The sequence below is a fragment of the Melanotaenia boesemani genome, chromosome 13 (assembly GCF_017639745.1).
Source record: "Melanotaenia boesemani isolate fMelBoe1 chromosome 13, fMelBoe1.pri, whole genome shotgun sequence".
NCBI classification, from domain to species: Eukaryota; Metazoa; Chordata; class Actinopteri; order Atheriniformes; family Melanotaeniidae; genus Melanotaenia; species Melanotaenia boesemani.
In genome coordinates, this window is record NC_055694.1 from 1,667,925 (window position 1) to 1,692,145 (window position 24,221).

General features: G+C 43.5%; 1 protein-coding gene across 5 annotated transcripts in view; it reads right to left on the bottom strand.

Annotated features, from left to right (window-relative positions):
- Positions 1-6,599: 6,599 nt before the first annotated feature.
- Positions 6,600-24,221, bottom strand: part of ptpn18 (protein tyrosine phosphatase non-receptor type 18) — a 39,613-nt gene continuing 21,991 nt past the window's right edge. For 3 of the 5 annotated variants that reach the window (XM_042004460.1, XM_042004462.1, XM_042004459.1), the window contains 7 exons: positions 16,014-16,091; positions 15,237-15,329; positions 11,967-12,016; positions 9,946-10,035; positions 9,317-9,495; positions 9,133-9,222; positions 6,600-7,993 (listed from right to left, as the gene is read on the bottom strand). In XM_042004460.1, the coding sequence (XP_041860394.1) occupies positions 7,920-7,993; positions 9,133-9,222; positions 9,317-9,495; positions 9,946-10,035; positions 11,967-12,016; positions 15,237-15,329; positions 16,014-16,091 (654 nt within the window). In that variant the 3' untranslated portion in view covers positions 6,600-7,919. The remainder of the gene's footprint in view (positions 7,994-9,132; positions 9,223-9,316; positions 9,496-9,945; positions 10,036-11,966; positions 12,017-15,236; positions 15,330-16,013; positions 16,092-24,221) is intronic. The other 2 variants (XM_042004463.1, XM_042004461.1) reach the window with 2 other exon arrangements.

The window sequence follows — 24,221 nt, forward strand, 5'->3', positions numbered from 1 at the left end:
TACTTCTATACTGCATGGTAAATACTTCTATACTACATGGTAAATACTTCTATACTACATGGTAAATACTTCTATACTACGTGGTAAATACTTCTATACTACAAGGTAAATACTTCTATACTGCATGGTAAATACTTCTATACTACATGGTAAATACTTCTATACTGCATGGTAAATACTTCTATACTACCTGGTAAATACTTCTATACTGCATGGTAAATACTTCTATACTACATGGTAAATACTTCTATACTGCATGGTAAATACTTCTATACTACATGGTAAATACTTCTATACTACATGGTAAATACTTCTATACTACGTGGTAAATACTTCTATACTACAAGGTAAATACTTCTATACTGCATGGTAAATACTTCTATACTACATGGTAAATACTTCTATACTGCATGGTAAATACTTCTATACTACCTGGTAAATACTTCTATACTACATGGTAAATACTTCTATACTACCTGGTAAATACTTCTATACTGCATGGTAAATACTTCTATACTAGGTCCACCAACTCAGAAAATACAGAGCATGATGTTTGTGCTACAGGAACCAAACTGTGACGGCGGATCAGGAAAGGTCAGTAAAATCCACACGTGGTAATCTGGTGGTAACAGTGATCTAACACTGAGAACATAAGTTCTAACTTACATACATGAGTTCATCATGGCGGCCTTGTACACGTTTTTTTTGCAATTTTCGAAGCATCGTTTATTCACGTACTTAGAAAAGAACGCTACATGTTCATAAGCTGCAACCTGTGAGTAACCAGTAGGGGGCAGCAGAGGGACCAGTTTCATCAGATTTAAGGTCGACAGCAGTAAAGATGGCGGAGAAAACAGAACCAGGGGGCCAAGTTTTCCACAACAAAGTGTCCCTGCAGCCCACTTAGATATCATCCCTGTATTGGTTTAATTTTTATTCAATAACTAAAACAAATCTAGTTGCAGTTTAAGAGTTAAAACCTTGTAAACTATGAAATGATAAAAAAAATATTTAAAAAGTATGACATGATGCGATAAGATCATCACAAAGACATTTATACATGACATATGTGAAACTGCACATACAAATCAGGCTCCTACAAGAACATGTTTAAAAGCTCGTCATGATTATAAACATAAAATAAACTAAATATTAGAGTTTACTAAGAAAAAAGAGGCACATGGAAAAACTGACAGATGAAAAAAAGATCAAAGTTTATTTAGATATTTAAATAAACAAAATATAATAACTGTTTATTTATTTATTTAATAAACTTTTCTTAGAGAGTTTTTAGGTCACCGGACATGCTTTCTGCATCTTATTTTCCTGTTAAAGAATCAGTTTTCCAAGAGTTGGATGTTTGGTTAACTTCGGTGATGCTAGCATGTTAGCTAACACTCAGCTAACACTCAGCTCTGCCTCGTGAGCTCCGTTTAATAAACCAAACTTAGTTCATTGTTCTTGTGCATTATTTTTACATTTAGGGAGTTTGGGACCATGTTTGTCTTCATTTTGTCTTTTTAAAAACGTCCTCATAACTTCAGCTACAGGCTAGCGGCTAGCTGCGTGTCTTCTGCTTAGTGGTCCGGCCGCATGGGTAAGAATCACAGGTTTGGAGGCCTTAAAGAAGCACAGCAGATTTTTCCGGTGACTTCCAGTCGACGGCTGATGCAGCATCATCTTCATCCCACCTGCATTGTGAGATCTATCCAGCCAGTTTAATCTGGACCATTGTCTCATCGCTGCCTCTGTCTTCTTTGTCTCTCTTCCTCTGACCTCCTTGCATTTCTTTGCTGAATCAGCCACAGTGTGCATTCAAAATGGCCGGAGTGTTGGTATCCGCTTGCGAGTGTGAGTCGTGCGTAAAGTGAAACTCAGCTGCAGCGCAGTGTCCTGGAAGAAGATGACGTGAAGCGGTTTCTCAGTAGGATCCAGAGTTGGGCCCAGCAGATGCCACCGTGCCATAAAATGAGTTTTAAAATCAGAAACTTAACGTAGTGCGACTAAAGAAGCGCATGATTAAAACCTTCAGCTGCACTGATGATCTAGATTACCTGAACCGAAAGAAAACTTCAGGAACAGAAACATTTGCTGCTGGTAAAAAAAAGGTCAATCCGAACCCTGAAACTTTTCACATCTTCGTTTCTGAGTCTGCATCAGAATTTACAGATTTGAACAACAACAGATGCGATCGGTATCTCAGAATGAAGCTGTTTTTATCAGACTGTAACTGCAGAAGCTTCACGAAACCGTGACGGTTTAAAATGATACGAGCCTGGTCAGAGACAGGGGGAGGCCATCTTGGATTTTTTTTAACTTTACACTTATTTGACTTTTTTTTAACTTTATTTTTTACTTTATTTTGTTTAAAAATTAGCATTTAAATTTAATCTGTAAATAAGGGGGAGTTTCTATAAGACCTTTTCTTCTTTCTGCTCCTTTTGATTCTCATTTTTGGATTATCTTTTATCTGCTTTTCTTTTATTTTCTCGGATTGTATCATGAATGAATTCAATAAACTAAATTAAGATGAAAAAGTCAGTCAGAGCTGCTGGGTTAAATTACACCAGACTGCACAGGTGTGTGTAACACACAGGTGTGTTCGGTTACTGTACAACTGCACACATACGAAGCTCTGAGACTCTTTTCTGTCCTGTAACTTGCCCCATCGCTCCATTTCATCTCTTTCTCTGTGAATACCTGTGGTCTTCTCCTCCACAAGCCGACACCCATGACCTGGCAACAAGTGGAGTGTGTTTGGTGGCAAAGCTGCACACGAACAGCTGGCATCAAAAAGCTGCACTTAGTGGTTTTTAAAAATCAGTGATGGACGTGTGTATCAAAGTGTTTGTTTATCTATAACTGTGGGGACCCAGAACACATGAGGTCCTAGAGTCCAGAAGTTTGGTGGCCAGAACTTAATTTACGGCCGTATATAGAATTAGGTGAAGGTTCACACTCAGCATTTACATGGATCTTATTACATGTGATGTAATAAGATGCAACATGACCTAGTTTGGGATATGCAGATGAATTAGTTCGTCCCTTCAGTTTAGATGCCTGAGGTCTCAACACCTGTTCCATCATTACCGACATTTTTTAACAATGGTTTGGATTTGCAATTGATTTGAGCTTCCTCTGAGGAAGGTTTCCACCACCTGCTTCCATCTATCGCACCAAGATGAAAAAGGTCAGACCCGGTACTAGAAGGAGGTCTTGATCAAGAGGACGACCCGGTACTAGAAGGTGGACCTGATGAAGAGGACGACCCGGTACTAGAAGGTGGTCCTGATGAAGAGGACGACCCGGTACTAGAAGGTGGTCCCGATGAAGAGGACGACCTGGTACTAGAAGGTGGACCTGATGACGAGGACGACCTGGTACTAGAAGGCGGACCCGATGAAGAGGACGACCCGGTACTAGAAGGCGAACCCGATGAAGAGGACGACCCGGTACTAGAAGGCGGACCCGATCAAGAGGACGACCCGGTACTAGAAGGCGGACCCGATCAAGAGGACGACCCGGTACTAAAAGGTGGACCCGATGAAGAGGACGACCCGGTACTAGAAGGTGGTCCCGATGAAGAGGACGACCTGGTACTAGAAGGTGGACCTGATGACGAGGACGACCTGGTACTAGAAGGCGGACCCGATGAAGAGGACGACCCGGTACTAGAAGGCGGACCCGATGAAGAGGACGACCCGGTACTAGAAGGTGGACCTGATGACGAGGACGACCCGGTACTAGAAGGCGGACCCGATCAAGAGGACGACCCGGTACTAGAAGGTGGACCCGATGAAGAGGACGACCCGGTACTAAAAGGTGGTCCTGATGAAGAGGACGACCCGGTACTAGAAGGTGGTCCCGATGAAGAGGAAGACCCGGTACTAGAAGGTGGACCTGATGAAGAGGACGACCAGGTACTAGAAGGTGAACCCGATGAAGAGGAAGACCCGGTACTAGACGGTGGACCTGATGAAGAGGAAGACCCGGTACTAGAAGGTAAACCCAATGAAGAGGACGAACCGGTACTAGAATATAAACCCGATGAAGAGGACGAACCGGTACTAGAAGGCGGATCTGATGAAGAGGAAGATCCGGTACTAGAAGGTGGACCTGATGAAGAGGAAGACCCGGTACTAGAAGGTGGACCTGATGAAGAGGAAGACCTGGTACTAGAAGGTGGACCCGATGAAGAGGACGACCCGGTACTAGAAGGTGAACCCGATGAAGAGGACGAACCGGTACTAGAAGGCGGTCCTGATGAAGAGGACGACCAGGTACTAGAAGGTGGACCTGATGAAGAGGTCGACCCGGTGCTAGAAGGTAAACCCGATGAAGAGGACGAGCCGGTACTAGAAGGCGGACCCGATGAAGAGGACGACCCGGTACTAGAAGGTGGTCCTGATGAAGAGGACGACCCGGTACTAGAACGTGGTCCCGATGAAGAGGAAGACCCGGTACTAGAAGGTGAACCCGATGAAGAGGACGAACCGGTACTACAAGGCGGTCCTGATGAAGAGGACGACCAGGTACTAGAAGGTGGACCTGATGAAGAGGACGAACTGGTACTAGAAGGCGGTACTGATGAAGAGGACGACCAGGTACTAGAAGGCGGACCTGATGAAGAGGACGACCAGGTACTAGAAGGTGGACCTGATGAAGAGGACGACCAGGTACTAGAAGGTGGACCTGATGAAGAGGACGAACCGGTACTAGAAGGTGAACCTGATGAAGAGGACGAACCGGTACTAGAAGGTGGACCTGATGAAGAGGACGAACCAGTAGTAGAAGGCGGTCCTGATGAAGAGGACGACCCGGTACTAGAAGGTGGACCTGATGAAGAGGAAGACCCGGTACTAGAAGGTGGACCTGATGAAGAGGACGACGCGGTACTAGAAGGCGGACCTGATGAAGAGGAAGACCCGGTACTAGATGGTGGACCTGATGAAGAGGACGACCCGGTACTAGAACGTGAACCCGATGAAGAGGACGACCCGGTACTAGAAGGTGGACCTGATGAAGAGGACGAACCGGAACTAGAAGGCGGTCCTGATGAGGAGGACGACCCTGTACTAGAAGGTGGACCCGATGAAGAGGACGACCCAGTACTAGAAGGTGGACCTGAGGAAGAGGACGACCCGGTACTAGAAGGTGAACCCGATGAAGAGGACGAACCAGTACTAGAAGGCGGTCCTGAGGAAGAGGACGACCAGGTACTAGAAGGCGGACCTGATGAAGAGGAAGACCCGGTACTAGAAGGCGGTCCTGATGAAGAGGACGACCAGGTACTAGAAGGTGGACCTGATGAAGAGGACGACCAGGTACTAGAAGGTGGACCTGATGAAGAGGACGAACCAGTACTAGAAGGTGAACCCGATGAAGAGGACGAACCGGTAGTAGAAGGTGGACCTGATGAAGAGGAAGACCCGGTACTAGAAGGTGGACCCGATGAAGAGGAAGACCCGGTACTTTATGTAAACCTTGACTGAGGCGATGACTGAAATGTTTTAGTCATAAAAATTTTAATTTCTCATGTTGACAGTTTATCTGGTAAAAATTAGTCAAATGTTTTTTCCTTATCTCGGATTTAATATTTCCTTTCACACATTTTCTTTTCATTTTCTTTTCAGTGAGGATGACTTGTACGTTGTGAATTTGATATTTCTATTAGTTAACTAACTAGTTAACTAGTTAACTAACCACATCCGTCCTCCATGACATAAGCACAAGATGAACAATATCAACAGTCTCCGTCACCCTGGCAGCTTGCTTCACTGCCAGACCACCTCTGCTGGTTTCTGTAACCTGATTCACATCTCATGATATCACCGTCTGTCTTCACACAAACACTCGTGTTTTCATTACTTCTGAGGTCTTCACATTGACTTCCATTCATGTCCTGGAGAGTCTTAGCTGAAATCTGACTCTATTTTACAATTTACTTCGGCTTTATTTTCACCTCAAAAAGGTGGTGAGAAGAACACAAACCTCTCAAGTGTGTGTGCTTCTGTCCTAAAGTCCACAATGTCCTCATAATGTCTCAAAGGGAGATTGGTCCTCACAATCATGTCCATGCGTGCATGCACACACACACACACACACACACACACACACACACACACACACACACACACACACACACAGTCCTGCCAAAATTTAATTGAAACCATTTCTCTGTCTTCCAGTGTGTGATTTGTCCTCCATCACTCAGTCCTGGATCAGCTTCTGTTTCTTCTTCTCTGCTGCTGAGGGTTCATGCTGCTCTTCTGCCCCCTGGTGGTCATCTCTGCAAACACGTGACTCAAACTACCTGCAGAAACCAGGTGGAATTTAAAAAAGAAAAACACTCCAACACTTATTCCACACAAAACACCAGTTTATTCTGTAAATCATGAATAACAAATTTAACATTCAACAACATAACAGGTGATGTCATCCAGCAGAAGACCTGTGATGCAAACGGTAAGTGTGCAATGTGAAGGAGGTCTCTGTAAAGATGCTTTAGTAAAAATAAAGAGATGCTTTATGGGAAATGAAGCTTAAAGTTTTGAGGGTTCATCCATTCTGGGCACGAGTTTTATTTTTTTACTTAATAAAATCCACTTTAGATATTTTTACATAACAATTCAGCTTAATTTGTATGAAACAGACTCAGGTCGATAAATACACACAAAACAGATAAAAGAGAGAAAAACCAAACCTAGAAATTATAAAAAATCTCCAGTGTCAATACGTCCAGTATTAAGGCCATTAACAAATCACAGCACTTATTAAATTAGAAGAAGCCAGTAAATATATTTCATTTCGCTTCTGTGCATAATTAATTCACAGCATTTCTGAGGAAAATATTTGCTTAACATTTATCAGACAGTTGGAGTTTCAACACAGTTTTAGTTTTCAAGTAAAAACAGGTTCAGATTTTTGTATTTCAATTTGTTTTATTGTGAATTAACGGAAGGCCATGTAAGGCAGCGAGAGAGGAAAAAAGATCCTTTAAAATCATTATAAGAAGAAACTGTCCCAACAAACAATTCAGCTAGTGTCTTCCAGTTTGCTCAGAAACGTAGATTTCTGCTTTGGTCAGTTTGGTTTTCATCTCATTTACTGATCATTTTCTATTTTCAGTCCAGCTGTTTTGAGTCCCGACGTTGGTCCAGCTGTATGTTTCCAGGCACAACTTTCCCACTTTGTTGGTGCTTCAGCTCCAGACTCGTGTGCATAGTTGGGCTTTTACCGGTTTTTGTTTTAGAAACTACTTGTTCTGAAAATTATTTCCTATCAATTAAAGCAGTTTTATTTAATTAGTTGTTTTACAAAACAGAAAATTTTAACTGTTGAAATAATTTTCTGCCACATTTTTGATTTGTGAGCTGAATAAAAATCCTCAGCTGATTTTCTATTTTCCTTTTTCTCCAGGTCTTAAAAACACTTTTAGGACATTTTTCATGATAAATACTTTCTGGATGTTTTTTCATCACATTAACAGAAATGAACTAATGTGACTAATTTCAGACTGACTGACTGAAATTATAATTTTCTGAATTTAGCCTCTGATTGTGAGGAATTCCAGTTTAATGCTAATGGAGGAAATAAGTGATGAAGAAGATGATTCAGCGAACAGAACAAGATGAACTCGTGTTGGAAAAAAGCAGCTGTGTTGTTGTTGTTTTATAAACGAAGCACTGCAGATATCAGCATGCTAAAAATTACTAAACAGCTTCAGAAATTATTAAAGTCTGGCAGATTTTTCTCACATATCCTCTAATCCAGTTTTAGTAAAGTGAACTTTTCAGGAATGGATCAGATCAGAGAGTTGCTGGACTAACTGAATAAAACATCAAACATGGAATCTGAGCTTTTCTGACTGTGGACTTCAGTTTGGTTCAGTCCGGTCCGATGGTCCACAGTAAACCAGTTCACCTCTCCAGTCGGCTCCACTCAGCTGGAGGATCTCTGGGTCCTCTGGGCTTCCGAACGCGACAGTTAAACCCTAAAAAACAGGAAAATATATCAATGCACAGAGAAACAGGAAGAAAGTCCAACATTTAGAGAAGCAGAGCCAGACGGCAGATTTTAACACCATCACCTCCCACGTGCACCCTCATCCATCTCCAGCTTTCTGCAGGATAAAAAGCCGGCATGACCAGGAACGAAGCGGAACCAGGAGTCTAATCTTTAAAACCAGCCCACCTTCTTCACTGAGCAAACTTTATTTATATAGCACGTTTCATGTGTACACACACACACACACACACACACACACACACACACATATATATATATATATATATATTGGAAATTGCACATACAGCAAGATGCCAATAGGCTAATAATTCATGGAATATAATCAGAAAAAAATCAGACTCCTATATGAACAGATTTAAAAGTTCAAGTCAGGTTTATAAAGAAAATTTACTAAATATTAGATTTTACTATGAAAAAAGAAAAACATGATGGTATAAAGATGGTAATTTGTTTAGTAAAACGCAATGATAACATACATTCAAAATAAAAGGTTAAAAATAAATAAACATTAAATAAAATTTAAAGTTTATTTAGATATTTATACTCTAAATACATTTAATTAAAATGTTTATTTAATTAATAAACTTTTTTTTTGCCAGCCATGACAGATGTTTTCTGCATCTGTAGCGTATTTTGTTCCAAAAAATCCAGCAGCTGTCCAAGAGTTTTGGATGTTTGTTTGCTAGATGCTCCCTTAGTGTTGAAGGCTTCAGAGCTTCGGTGATGGATAGCGTTAGCTAGCATTAGCTAGCGTTAGCTAATGTTAGCTAGCGTCAGCTAGCGTCAGCTAGCGTTAGCTAATGTTAGCTAGCGTCAGCTAGCGTTAGCTAATGTTAGCTAGTGTTAGCTAGCGTTAGCTAATGTTAGCTAACGTTAGCTAACACTCCATACAGACCTCTCGGCTCTGCCTCGTTGCCTCAGTTTACTGAACTGTACCCATTGAGTTGGATTACTCTTGTGCAATATTTTTAAGGGGGTCAGGACCATTTTTGTCTTTACTTTTTTCAAGTATGCCTTAATATTAATATAATTTATAATTATAATATAATATTTGTCTCCGTCTGTGTAATATAAGACAGAAGAAACATGAACAGGTGTTCTCACCGATGCCACCAGGTGAACAGAAACTCGTCGTGTCAGGCACAGAAGAGGAGATATCTTCGTAATCATCATCATCATCTGCTGCTGCTGCTGAAAGATGTTCAGATGGAAGACAAAACAGAAACATGATCACATCTCTAACTCCCTCAGTCCCAGACAGAACCACCTGTCCAGTCCCCAGACTCACCTGTCAGAAGGTCCGCCCCTTCTGTTGGCTTGTGATTGGTTGGTGCTGCTAAGTCATAGATGGGCGAAGCCGACAGCGATTGGCTGAGCTGCTTAGCTCGGGGTTTGACGGTGCTGTAGATGGGCGCTGCCGGTGCTCCAGTGGGGTCGTTGTCATAGTGATGAGTGGCGGGAAAGGTCCTGGAAGCAGGCCAGGTAGGAGATGAAGTGTTCAGACATAGCCTACACAAACTACCCAGATGTAAGTACTGAATCTAAACTATTATCATTTGTTTATATGGAAATCCAAGATCAGTCATCATTATTTTTTATATTAACACTTTGAGACAGCACAAAGGACACTACCCGTCCCCAACAAGGTGGATTTCTCAACCTGCACGGCCGTTTAGTGCCAGTCCCTTTAGTTCCTGTTGCATTGTGCAGATGGAGATGCTTTAACTTTCACTATTTACGCTTAATTCTCTAAAACGTATTTATGTGAGGAGTTTAATTCAGATACAAAAACTCAATTTACAGCAAAAAATGTTAGTATTTGAAATTGAAAGGCTTGTAAAATCTGATATGTGGTGACAGATTTCCTTCCAGAACAGGTCGCCGCCTGGTGTGTCGCTTTTACAGGAAGCTGTTTACCTGCTGCCACCACCCGGCGCTGACAGGTGAGGCTGTTTGGGCTTGTTAACCACAGCGTACGTATCGTTCATGTTCAGCTGCTGCGACGATCTGGAAACAGAAAAAAATTATCAATAATATGTAAACACTTCGCTTCCCATCAATATAATAACAATAACAAATAGCTTTATTATTCCTGGTATCGTTATAACGAACATACACACTTAACTGAAGATAACACCAAAATAAATGAATAGTAATAAACAAACAAACACACAAACACAAACATAATTTAATACTTTTTTAAACTGGTTTATATGTGGACATTCCCTGAGCGTCGCCCTCTAATTGGTCCAGAGTTTAACCCACAAACCGAAATAGAAAAAGATTTTCTTGTTGTGCACCTGAAGTGTTCTGAAATCACGTTTATCCCCAAAGTTATCACCCCGTCCCTTCCGGTGAATCATTTTTATGTTTTCTGGTAGGAGATTGTTTTTGCTTTAAACAGGATTTGTTCTTAATTAAGTCTTAATTGTTTGGAGGATCTCTGTCTCCCGCCCGTGAATGAGCTGTATTGCTGTGTTTTGCAGAGTGAATGGTGGATGTGTTGTACTGACGTATTTTTACCCAGACTTCATGAGCAGTATCATATGCAGTGATTTAATGCTGCAATGCATCTTGAAATTTTATTTTGTACGTGTTTAATTTGTGACTTCTAACAGGTCAGCACCTTAAAAATGAGATCTCTGTTACTCTTTCACTAGTAACTCCATCCAGCTGTATCATATGTAGATTAGTTCTGTGATGATCAGAACGTTTTATTCCTGTTTTAATCAGATTTACTGATCATTTATTTCGGTCCAGCCTGCTTTTAATTTATTCAGTTCACTGTTAATTACTTGTGCTAGAATTTGTAAGTCACTGGCAGAACAATGTTTGTTCCATCAGCAAAAAAAACCATCCTGAATACTGTAGAAACCTCATATATATCACTGATATGCAGTATGAAGGGTTTGGGGCCCAACACTGGCCCCTGAGGGACGCCACAGGTCATGCCCAAACATGATGAACAAGCATTTCCCGATTTCATAAACTGCTTCCTGTTAGATTTTACATGTTTTATATTTACTCTCTGCCACCTTTATTTTGTTGATACATATGTAAAAACCAGTCACCCTCCAGATCAAATTCCCCTTTTTCTGTGTTAATTCATGTTTCAGATCCTGTTGAATGGTGGTGTAAATAGTTCCCAGTAATCCTTGATGCTGTTCATGTGTAGAACTGATCCAGGTAATCACGCTCGCTGATCCTCTGGGTTGTGTCAGCGTTGTCTCCAGGTGTAGACGTGTTGTTTCATCGTGTTAGTGTAGATTTTCCTTACAGTCCAGCCCAAGTTGAGCATCGGTTTTTGGTCTGGATGGTCAAAAGTGTGAACTTCTACGGACCTGAAAACCAGGAGAAACGTGAACACAGCGATCCGACAGACGCAGCTTCTGATGAATATTTACACAGGAAGTAAATCTGCTCTCTACTTCTTCCTCCAGCTGTTTCACTGTTGTCGTCATGGTTACGTAGTCTGTGACCTCAGCAGTTTCCTTCACTGTACCTGCTTCAGCTCCTCCTCACACCTCCTCTTCCTCTCCTGTTTTTCATCTCCTCTTCACACCTCCATCACTTTTTTCTTTTGTTTCTTTCCTTCCTTCCCATTATTTCCAAGTTCTTCCTTTCTTAGCTCTTTTTCACCTCCGCTTTCCTTCTTTCTCTTCTTTCTTCTCCTTCAGCTCTTCTTATTTAACTCCATCTTTCTCTGTTTCTCTTCCCTCCTGTACCACTGGTTTCCATGGTAACATGGTAACATATGGAGATGGTGGGATGATGATGGAGACAGGAGGCTGAGAAAGTGTTAATTTAACACCTCAGGGTGAAACATCCCATCAGACAGACAGGTGTACAGACAGACAGATGTACAGACAGACAGGTGTACAGATAGGTGTACAGACACACAGGTGTACAGACAGACAGGTGTACAGACAGGTGTGTACCTGGTGACAGAGGAAGCAGGTCTTGTAGTTTTCTTCTCTGGTTTCTTTAGCTGGAAACAGAACATAAATTATAATTTGTAGAAAACATTAATTCATATTTTTATTGACATCTTTCCCATTTTTCTGCTCAAATCGCTGAACCGACTTCAGTCCTAATTAAAAAAATCAAATATATAATTATTAAACTAGCCTTTAATGGCAGTTTGATGACATTATGACTGTTTCATGGAATATAAACCTGCTTCTGCAGGTGTGGCCAAAACGTCCGGTATGCTAGAACATCCTACCATCATGGTCTGAATAGAAGGAAAAAAAAAACTCATATCACTGAGATAAGAAGACAAAATGAAAATCTTTGCGCTGATTCAGGCGCCTTCGAACTTCGAACTTCGAACTTTCAGTAAGAAGCAAAAACCCAGTAAAAGGTGTAAACATGTGATACTGAAGGTTTGATCTCACTCTGGTCTAAAAGCTGTTGACAACTCTTCTTGTTACAGAAACACAGAAGTCTTCCTCTGATCAGACAGCATCGGTGTCAGGTTCACTTTCAGTCTGACTGCTGGAAATCAAACCGTCGACTGCAACAAACAACCAACATAATCAGATGTAGACAAAGAAGACTCCAATCACAGCTGACGTGACCTGATGCAGAGTTCAGTCACACTGACTCAACCTCAGAGACTAAAGCTTCTGTCCAGCAGAAAACACTGTACTTTACAACGCTCCCTTCAGCTCTGAACGCACCACAGTCCAGCTCTGACTGAACTTCGATGGCAACGAGGAACTAAAAAGAAAATGTGGAAGGTTTTGGGTGGATATTTCTGGACCTTAGTGGTCACTTCTGCATTTTACTTCCATCTAACTACCAAAAATCTCCGTCATGTCAGTTCCAGCATTTTAAGCGGATTTGCCTGAAGGTCAGATTCATCATGCGGATGTTTCTGAGCATTTATCTTCAACCAAAGACCCTGAATGTGGCATCATCCTGAAATAGTTTGAGAATTTGGTGATTTCTATTCCAGATTTCTCCCTTCTGAGTCCGTTGGATAGGAAGACAAACCAAAACAAAACCCTCGAGCAGGATCCCCGTCAGGAGCTGTAGATCAAACAGTTGTCTTCATCCTAAAAACAGATTTTAGATCTGAAGAAAAACTGATTCAGATTCAGGATTTCTGCTCGTCTTCATGACCGTTTATGGAGGTCTTCAGATGTCCACAAGTCTAAATATATGCAGGAGGGTTGCAGACATCAAAAATAAGCTGTTTAAATTCCATTAGACCCAGATGATGCTGTGCAAACAGATCCTCAGTGTATTTCTCTTCCAAACAATCAAAATGAAAATGATTTGTCATCACAACACAAACCGCTTCCAGTTGCAGCACTGCGTGGGCGCTGCCATGTTCCACGAAGAGCGGATGTTGTGAAATATCAGGAAATGACGTCATTACGTACATATTCAAAAATAAATCTAATAATGGACTAGAAAATGTTTTAAGAGCTTAGGTTTCTTCAGGCTGTGGATGCTGTAGGGCTGTCTTGGCTGACACGCCTCTGCAGCATCGCGTGGACATCGGAGACAGTTCCCCTGGACTGGCAGACTGGGGTGGTGGTCCCCCTCTTCAAAAAGGGGGACTGGAGGGTGTGCTCCAACTACAGGGGCATCACACTCCTCAGCCTCCCTGGTAAGTTCTATTCAGGGCTGCTGGAGAAGAGGGTCCGTCGGATAGTCGAACCTCGGATTGAGGAGGAGCAGTGTGGTTTTCGTCTCGGTCTTGGAACAGTGGACCAGCTCTACACCCTCTTCAGGGTCTTGGAGGGGACATGGGGGTTTGCTCAACCAGTCTACATGTGCTTTGTGGACTTGGAGAAGGTGGCGGTGGGGGGTTGCTCCAGGAGTCTAGAGTGCTGGACCCCCTTGTACGATCCCTGTATGATCGGTGCCAGAGCTTGGTCCACATTGCCGGCAGTAAGTCGGATTTGTTCCCAGTGAGGGGTGGACGCTGCCAAGGCTGCCCTTTGTCTCCGATTTTATGGACAGAAATTCTAGGATGAGCCGAGGTGTTGAGGGGATCCAGTTTGGTGGACTCAGAATTGTTATTTGGAGACTGATTCAGAATCCAGACCTCCATGGGTTGATGATATATGTATGCTATGTTATGTTATTCTCATCCCATTATGAATTTCAGCTGGAAAATTTCATTCATCAGGATCTAAGATGTGCTGTTTAAGTCTTCATACTAAAATGTTAATTATATAAAAATGTTTATTATAAACTAGCTGCATGTCATCCTGTCGGTTTTAGCACTCTGAGTCATGTGACCAACACGTTCTGCTCTGAGACTCTGAGGTTTTACACAAATCGACTCTGAATGCAGTAATTTTACAGGAAAGGCTGAACTTTTGGTAGATCCTACTTTTATACCCAATCCTGACGCCATCACCTTTCAATCTTCCAGATATTCTAGAAACTTTTCCATCTTTATGTGACTCTAGAACAGCTTTTACTGAGAATGCTGCAGCAGCTGATTTAAATTAGTTTCTATTTGCTAAATATAACAAAATTAATCAGTGAAGACACGGAAATCATTTATTTAGACTCAGAAAGTCAAAACTAATGATGAAATGATAGATTTAAGTTATTTTCCTCTCTGGGGTTTGTTGAACATCAGCTACAAATGTCACTGAGCAGAAAATGTGTTTGTAGTTCCCCTTTTTGTTCCAGAAACATGAAAACATGAACAAATTTACGCTCATTTTCACCGTAAACCCCAGAGCTGCAGCCTGCAGGAGCACATGTAATAACATATGGACCACATGCATAACATCAGCATTTTCATTAATTTCATTGTTGCACTCCTCTGTACTGTTTCATGTGTTTAACATTTTTAAAACTTATTTCTTCTTCAGCTTTGAAACTAGCTTCTTAGTCTGCTGTTGACAGACGGAGAGTCATCACATAAAATTCTGTTGTCGTATGAAAGATAAAACCAGAGAAAAAATCACCGGCATCTTTGCAAAGTTTATCTGAAGTGTTTCTGTCGTCATTGTGTCGGTGTGCTCCTACCTGTTTTATTTCAGCTTTTGTCAGTTTTATCCTTTTATAGGGTTCCGTGCTCCAAACAAGCTGCTGTAAAACTCAGAATTTACATACAGGAAGTCAGTATTACCAAGACTTCCTGTTTCTGCAGCTGCATCGTATCTACTTCCTCCACCCTCACTCCACCCCTGCTAACACCTCATGTTCATCTGATACCGGTGATCAGTGTTTACCTCCGGCAGGTTGGAGTAGAGCTGCTGGTCGGACTCCTGCAGGAAACGCTCCAACATGCTGATGATGGCGGTGAAGATGAACTGATACTGATCCTGCAGAGGAGACGAGACATTCAGGAAAAGCTCTTCAGACTGGTCATCCTTCTTCATGAAAATATTTACTAAATAATATCTTGTCATATTAATATAATATAAATTTTCTATAAAAACACCTGGATCATTTTCTTGTCCTGTTTATCATTGAGGCAAACTGGGTAATTACAGTGTATGTATATATACTATATTAAAAGTAGTTATTCTTTATAGAGTGTTGGTGACTCACTAATGTCCACTGAAATTGCTAATGTACGATCCACACCCATGCATACATTTAAAAACAGCCTTTAAATATGTGTCCACTGTAGTGGAAACTGCATCAAAGGGTTAAGCCACTAAAAGTTCCAGATTGAGACCGACTCATGACCGGATGTAATCTGAGACCTTTTGCATCATTTAATGGTAAAACCTTTGCACAAAACTCTGTTGAACACAATCTGACACTCTTCTGCCCTCTGGTGGACACTTTTTGCATCACAGTAATTTGACATATCACATTATAATAAAGAGTAAATAAACTAAAATTGTTTTTAATTTCTTTTTTTATTTTATTTTATTAAAGGGCTAAGTAAAGATGTCAGATTTTGAAATAAATAATTTTCTCCCCATTTTTTGGGGTCAGGCTTTAAAGGGTTCATTTTAGGGTTCGGTTTCAGAACCAAAGCATGTGCTGATACGTACTTTGGTCTGAACTGCTGATGGTCTCTGCCTCCGGAGCTCCAGGACGATCTTCAGGATGCTGAAACCTGCTGTGATATGCTGCACAACCAATGACACATAACTTCAGAACAAGCCTGTTCTACCTTCCGAGGTTGGTTCAGATGAAATTATCTAATACAAAAAAAACGTTGGGACATAATTGAAAGATTTACAAATCTTATCAACCCATAATTTACTCCCAGTAGAAGATGGTGAAACTGAGACATTTCACCATGTAATATGAAATACAACCTGATAGTGAATCTGAGGTAGCAACACGTCTGGAAAAAGTAGTTCCAGGGTGATGTTCAGCTCGGTGTAAAAAGTAGTTTCAGGGTGATGTTCAGCATGGTGTAAAAAGTAGTTCCAGGGTGATGTTCAGCATGGTGTAAAAAGTAGTTCCAGTGTGATGTTCAGCATGGTGTAAAAAGTAGTTCCAGGGTGATGTTCAGCATGGTGTAAAAAGTAGTTCCAGGGTGACGTTCGGTACGGTGTATAAAGTAGTTCCAGGGTGGTGTTCAGCATGGTGTAAAAAGTAGCTCCAGGGTGGTGTTCAGCGTGATGTAAAAAGTAGTTCCAGGGTGTTGTTCAGCACGGTGTATAAAGTAGTTCCAGGGTGGTGTTCAGCACGGTGTAAAAAGTAGTTCCTGGGTGGTGTTCGGCACGGTGTATAAAGTAGTTCCAGGGTGGTGTTCAGCACGGTGTAAAAAGTAGTTCCAGGGTGGTGTTCGGCACGGTGTAAAAAGTAGTTCCTGGGTGGTGTTCGGCACGGTGTAAAAAGTAGTTCCAGGGTGATGTTCAGCACGGTGTACAAAGTAGTTCCAGGGTGATGTTCGGCACATTGTAAAAAGTAGTTCCAGGGTGATGTTCAGCACGGTGTAAAAAGTAGTTCCAGGGTGATGTTAGGCACATTGTAAAAAGTAGTTCCAGGGTGATGTTCAGCACGGTGTAAAAAGTAGTTCCAGGGTGACGTTCGGTACGGTGTAAAAAAGTAGTTCCAGAGTGACGTTCGGTAGGGTGTAAAAAGTAGTTCCAGGGTGGTGTTCGGCACGGTGTAAAAAGCAGTTCCAGGGTGACATTTGGCACGGTGTAAAAAGTAGTTCCAGGGTGACGTTCGGTATGGTGTAAAAAGTAGTTCCAGGGTGATGTTCAGCGCGGTGTAAAAAGTAGCTCCAGGGTGACGTTCGGTACGGTGTAAAAAGTAGTTCCAGGGCGGTGTTCGGCACGGTGTAAAAAGTAGTTCCAGGGTGAAGTTCAGCACGGTGTAAAAAGTAGTTCCAGGGTGACGTTCGGCACGGTGTAAAAAGTAGTTCCAGGGTGAAGTTCGGCACGGTGTAAAAAGTAGTTCCAGGGTGATGTTCGGCATGGTGTAAAAAGTAGTACCAGGGTGGTGTTCGGCACAGTGTAAAAAGTAGTTCCAGGGTGATGTTCGGCAAGGTGTAAAAAGTAGTTCCAGGGTGACGTTCGGTACGGTGTATAAAGTAGTTCCACTGTGGTGTTCGGCACGGTGTAAAAAGTAGTTCGAGGGTGACGTTCGTTACGGTGTAAAAAGTAGTTCCAGGGTGACGTTCGGCACGGTGTAAAAAGTAGTTCCAGGGTGACGTTCGGCACGGTGTAAAAAGTAGTTCCAGGGTGACGTTCGGCACGGTGTAAAAAGTAGTTCCAGGGTGGTGTTCGGCACGGTGTAAAAAGTAGTTCCAGGGTGACGTTCGGTACGGTGTAAAAAGTAGTTCCAGGGTGACGTTCGGCACGGTGTAAAAAGTAGTTCCAGGGTGGTGTTCGGCACGGTGTAAAAAGTAGTTCCAGGGTGGTGTTCGGCACGGTGTAAAAAGTAGTTCCAGGGTGGTGTTCGGCACGGTGTAAAAAGTAGTTCCAGGGTGACGTTCGGTACGGTGTAAAAAGTAGTTCCAGGGTGACGTTCGGCACGGTGTAAAAAAGTAGTTCCAGGGTGGTGTTCGGCACGGTGTAAAAAGTAGTTCCAGGGTGATGTTCAGCACGGTGTAAAAAGTAGTTCCAGGGTGATGTTCGGCACATTGTAAAAAGTAGTTCCAGGGTGATGTTCAGCTCGGTGTAAAAAGTAGTTCCAGGGTGATGTTCAGCACGGTGTAAAAAGTAGTTCCAGGGTGACGTTCCGTACTGTGTAAAAAGTAGTTCCAGGGTGATGTTCGGCACGGTGTAAAAACTAGTTCCAGGGTGATGTTAGGCACATTGTAAAAAGTAGTTCCAGGGTGATGTTCAGCACGGTGTAAAAAGTAGTTCCAGGGTGACGTTCGGTACGGTGTAAAAAGTAGTTCCAGAGTGACGTTCGGTAGGGTGTAAAAAGTAGTTCCAGGGTGGTGTTCGGCACGGTGTAAAAAGTAGTTCCAGGGTGACATTTGGCACGGTGTAAAAAGTAGTTCCAGGGTGACGTTCGGTATGGTGTAAAAAGTAGTTCCAGGGTGATGTTCGGCACGGTGTAAAAAGTAGCTCCAGGGTGACGTTCGGTACGGTGTAAAAAGTAGTTCCAGGGCGGTGTTCGGCACGGTGTAAAAAGTAGTTCCAGGGTGAAGTTCAGCACGGTGTAAAAAGTAGTTCCAGGGTGACGTTCGGCACGGTGTAAAAAGTAGTTCCAGGGTGATGTTCGGCACGGTGTAAAAAGTAGTTCCAGGGTGATGTTCGGCATGGTGTAAAAAGTAGTACCAGGGTGGTGTTTGGCACGGTGTAAAAAGTAGTTCCAGGGTGATGTTCAGCATGGTGTAAAAAGTAGTTCCAGGGTGACGTTCGGTACGGTGTATAAAGTAGTTCCACTGTGGTGTTCGGCACGGTGTAAAAAGTAGTTCGAGGGTGACGTTCATTACGGTGTAAAAAGTAGTTCCAGGGTGACGTTCGGCACGGTGTAAAAAGTAGTTCCAGGGTGACGTTCGGCACTGTGTAAAAAGTAGTTCCAGGGTGACGTTCGGCACGGTGTAAAAAGTAGTTCCTGGGTGGTGTTCGGCACGGTGTAAAAAGTAGTTCCAGGGTGATGTTCAGCACGGTGTACAAAGTAGTTCCAGGGTGACGTTCGGTACGGTGTAAAAAGTAGTTCCAGAGTGACGTTCGGTAGGGTGTAAAAAGTAGTTCCAGGGTGGTGTTCGGCACGGTGTAAAAAGCAGTTCCAGGGTGACATTTGGCACGGTGTAAAAAGTAGTTCCAGGGTGACGTTCGGTATGGTGTAAAAAGTAGTTCCAGGGTGATGTTCAGCACGGTGTAAAAAGTAGCTCCAGGGTGACGTTCGGTACGGTGTAAAAAGTAGTTCCAGGGCGGTGTTCGGCACGGTGTAAAAAGTAGTTCCAGGGTGAAGTTCAGCACGGTGTAAAAAGTAGTTCCAGGGTGACGTTCGGCACGGTGTAAAAAGTAGTTCCAGGGTGAAGTTCGGCACGGTGTAAAAAGTAGTTCCAGGGTGATGTTCGGCATGGTGTAAAAAGTAGTACCAGGGTGGTGTTCGGCACAGTGTAAAAAGTAGTTCCAGGGTGATGTTCGGCATGGTGTAAAAAGTAGTACCAGGGTGGTGTTCGGCACAGTGTAAAAAGTAGTTCCAGGGTGATGTTCGGCAAGGTGTAAAAAGTAGTTCCAGGGTGACGTTCGGTACGGTGTATAAAGTAGTTCCACTGTGGTGTTCGGCACGGTGTAAAAAGTAGTTCGAGGGTGACGTTCGTTACGGTGTAAAAAGTAGTTCCAGGGTGACGTTCGGCACGGTGTAAAAAGTAGTTCCAGGGTGACGTTCGGCACGGTGTAAAAAGTAGTTCCAGGGTGACGTTCGGCACGGTGTAAAAAGTAGTTCCAGGGTGGTGTTCGGCACGGTGTAAAAAGTAGTTCCAGGGTGACGTTCGGTACGGTGTAAAGAGTAGTTCCAGGGTGACGTTCGGCACGGTGTAAAAAGTAGTTCCAGGGTGGTGTTCGGCACGGTGTAAAAAGTAGTTCCAGGGTGGTGTTCGGCACGGTGTAAAAAGTAGTTTCAGGGTGGTGTTCGGCATGGTGTAAAAAGTAGTTCCAGGGTGACGTTCGGTACGGTGTAAAAAGTAGTTCCAGGGTGACGTTCGGCACGGTGTAAAAAGTAGTTCCAGGGTGGTGTTCGGCACGGTGTAAAAAGTAGTTCCAGGGTGATGTTCAGCACGGTGTAAAAAGTAGTTCCAGGGTGATGTTCGGCACATTGTAAAAAGTAGTTCCAGGGTGATGTTCAGCTCGGTGTAAAAAGTAGTTCCAGGGTGATGTTCAGCACGGTGTAAAAAGTAGTTCCAGGGTGACGTTCCGTACTGTGTAAAAAGTAGTTCCAGGGTGATGTTCGGCACGGTGTAAAAACTAGTTCCAGGGTGATGTTAGGCACATTGTAAAAAGTAGTTCCAGGGTGATGTTCAGCACGGTGTAAAAAGTAGTTCCAGGGTGACGTTCGGTACGGTGTAAAAAGTAGTTCCAGAGTGACGTTCGGTAGGGTGTAAAAAGTAGTTCCAGGGTGGTGTTCGGCACGGTGTAAAAAGTAGTTCCAGGGTGACATTTGGCACGGTGTAAAAAGTAGTTCCAGGGTGACGTTCGGTATGGTGTAAAAAGTAGTTCCAGGGTGATGTTCAGCACGGTGTAAAAAGTAGCTCCAGGGTGACGTTCGGTACGGTGTAAAAAGTAGTTCCAGGGCGGTGTTCGGCACGGTGTAAAAAGTAGTTCCAGGGTGAAGTTCAGCACGGTGTAAAAAGTAGTTCCAGGGTGACGTTCGGCACGGTGTAAAAAGTAGTTCCAGGGTGAAGTTCGGCACGGTGTAAAAAGTAGTTCCAGGGTGATGTTCGGCATGGTGTAAAAAGTAGTTCCAGGGTGGTGTTTGGCACGGTGTAAAAAGTAGTTCCAGGGTGATGTTCAGCATGGTGTAAAAAGTAGTTCCAGGGTGACGTTCGGTACGGTGTATAAAGTAGTTCCACTGTGGTGTTCGGCACGGTGTAAAAAGTAGTTCGAGGGTGACGTTCATTACGGTGTAAAAAGTAGTTCCAGGGTGACGTTCGGCACGGTGTAAAAAGTAGTTCCAGGGTGACGTTCGGCACTGTGTAAAAAGTAGTTCCAGGGTGACGTTCGGCACGGTGTAAAAAGTAGTTCCTGGGTGGTGTTCGGCACGGTGTAAAAAGTAGTTCCAGGGTGATGTTCAGCACGGTGTACAAAGTAGTTCCAGGGTGACGTTCGGTACGGTGTAAAAAGTAGTTCCAGAGTGACGTTCGGTAGGGTGTAAAAAGTAGTTCCAGGGTGGTGTTCGGCACGGTGTAAAAAGCAGTTCCAGGGTGACATTTGGCACGGTGTAAAAAGTAGTTCCAGGGTGACGTTCGGTATGGTGTAAAAAGTAGTTCCAGGGTGATGTTCAGCGCGGTGTAAAAAGTAGCTCCAGGGTGACGTTCGGTACGGTGTAAAAAGTAGTTCCAGGGCGGTGTTCGGCACGGTGTAAAAAGTAGTTCCAGGGTGAAGTTCAGCACGGTGTAAAAAGTAGTTCCAGGGTGACGTTCGGCACGGTGTAAAAAGTAGTTCCAGGGTGAAGTTCGGCACGGTGTAAAAAGTAGTTCCAGGGTGATGTTCGGCATGGTGTAAAAAGTAGTACCAGGGTGGTGTTCGGCACAGTGTAAAAAGTAGTTCCAGGGTGATGTTCGGCAAGGTGTAAAAAGTAGTTCCAGGGTGACGTTCGGTACGGTGTATAAAGTAGTTCCACTGTGGTGTTCGGCACGGTGTAAAAAGTAGTTCGAGGGTGACGTTCGTTACGGTGTAAAAAGTAGTTCCAGGGTGACGTTCGGCACGGTGTAAAAAGTAGTTCCAGGGTGACGTTCGGCACGGTGTAAAAAGTAGTTCCAGGGTGACGTTCGGCACGGTGTAAAAAGTAGTTCCAGGGTGGTGTTCGGCACGGTGTAAAAAGTAGTTCCAGGGTGACGTTCGGTACGGTGTAAAGAGTAGTTCCAGGGTGACGTTCGGCACGGTGTAAAAAGTAGTTCCAGGGTGGTGTTCGGCACGGTGTAAAAAGTAGTTCCAGGGTGGTGTTCGGCACGGTGTAAAAAGTAGTTTCAGGGTGGTGTTCGGCATGGTGTAAAAAGTAGTTCCAGGGTGACGTTCGGTACGGTGTAAAAAGTAGTTCCAGGGTGACGTTCGGCACGGTGTAAAAAGTAGTTCCAGGGTGGTGTTCGGCACGGTGTAAAAAGTAGTTCCAGGGTGATGTTCAGCACGGTGTAAAAAGTAGTTCCAGGGTGATGTTCGGCACATTGTAAAAAGTAGTTCCAGGGTGATGTTCAGCTCGGTGTAAAAAGTAGTTCCAGGGTGATGTTCAGCACGGTGTAAAAAGTAGTTCCAGGGTGACGTTCCGTACTGTGTAAAAAGTAGTTCAAGGGTGATGTTCGGCACGGTGTAAAAACTAGTTCCAGGGTGATGTTAGGCACATTGTAAAAAGTAGTTCCAGGGTGATGTTCAGCACGGTGTAAAAAGTAGTTCCAGGGTGACGTTCGGTACGGTGTAAAAAGTAGTTCCAGAGTGACGTTCGGTAGGGTGTAAAAAGTAGTTCCAGGGTGGTGTTCGGCACGGTGTAAAAAGTAGTTCCAGGGTGACATTTGGCACGGTGTAAAAAGTAGTTCCAGGGTGACGTTCGGTATGGTGTAAAAAGTAGTTCCAGGGTGATGTTCAGCACGGTGTAAAAAGTAGCTCCAGGGTGACGTTCGGTACGGTGTAAAAAGTAGTTCCAGGGCGGTGTTCGGCACGGTGTAAAAAGTAGTTCCAGGGTGAAGTTCAGCACGGTGTAAAAAGTAGTTCCAGGGTGACGTTCGGCACGGTGTAAAAAGTAGTTCCAGGGTGAAGTTCGGCACGGTGTAAAAAGTAGTTCCAGGGTGATGTTCGGCATGGTGTAAAAAGTAGTACCAGGGTGGTGTTTGGCACGGTGTAAAAAGTAGTTCCAGGGTGATGTTCAGCATGGTGTAAAAAGTAGTTCCAGGGTGACGTTCGGTACGGTGTATAAAGTAGTTCCACTGTGGTGTTCGGCACGGTGTAAAAAGTAGTTCGAGGGTGACGTTCATTACGGTGTAAAAAGTAGTTCCAGGGTGACGTTCGGCACGGTGTAAAAAGTAGTTCCAGGGTGACGTTCGGCACTGTGTAAAAAGTAGTTCCAGGGTGACGTTCGGCACGGTGTAAAAAGTAGTTCCTGGGTGGTGTTCGGCACGGTGTAAAAAGTAGTTCCAGGGTGATGTTCAGCACGGTGTACAAAGTAGTTCCAGGGTGATGTTCGGCACATTGTAAAAAGTAGTTCCAGGGTGATGTTCAGCACGGTGTAAAAAGTAGTTCCAGGGTGATGTTAGGCACATTGTAAAAAGTAGTTCCAGGGTGATGTTCAGCACGGTGTAAAAAGTAGTTCCAGGGTGACGTTCGGTACGGTGTAAAAAGTAGTTCCAGAGTGACGTTCGGTAGGGTGTAAAAAGTAGTTCCAGGGTGGTGTTCGGCACGGTGTAAAAAGCAGTTCCAGGGTGACATTTGGCACGGTGTAAAAAGTAGTTCCAGGGTGACGTTCGGTATGGTGTAAAAAGTAGTTCCAGGGTGATGTTCAGCGCGGTGTAAAAAGTAGCTCCAGGGTGACGTTCGGTACGGTGTAAAAAGTAGTTCCAGGGCGGTGTTCGGCACGGTGTAAAAAGTAGTTCCAGGGTGAAGTTCAGCACGGTGTAAAAAGTAGTTCCAGGGTGACGTTCGGCACGGTGTAAAAAGTAGTTCCAGGGTGAAGTTCGGCACGGTGTAAAAAGTAGTTCCAGGGTGATGTTCGGCATGGTGTAAAAAGTAGTACCAGGGTGGTGTTCGGCACAGTGTAAAAAGTAGTTCCAGGGTGATGTTCGGCATGGTGTAAAAAGTAGTTCCAGGGTGACGTTCGGTACGGTGTATAAAGTAGTTCCACTGTGGTGTTCGGCACGGTGTAAAAAGTAGTTCGAGGGTGACGTTCGTTACGGTGTAAAAAGTAGTTCCAGGGTGACGTTCGGCACGGTGTAAAAAGTAGTTCCAGGGTGATGTTCAGCACGGTGTACAAAGTAGTTCCAGGGTGATGTTCGGCACATTGTAAAAAGTAGTTCCAGGGTGATGTTCAGCACGGTGTAAAAAGTAGTTCCAGGGTGATGTTAGGCACATTGTAAAAAGTAGTTCCAGGGTGATGTTCAGCACGGTGTAAAAAGTAGTTCCAGGGTGACGTTCGGT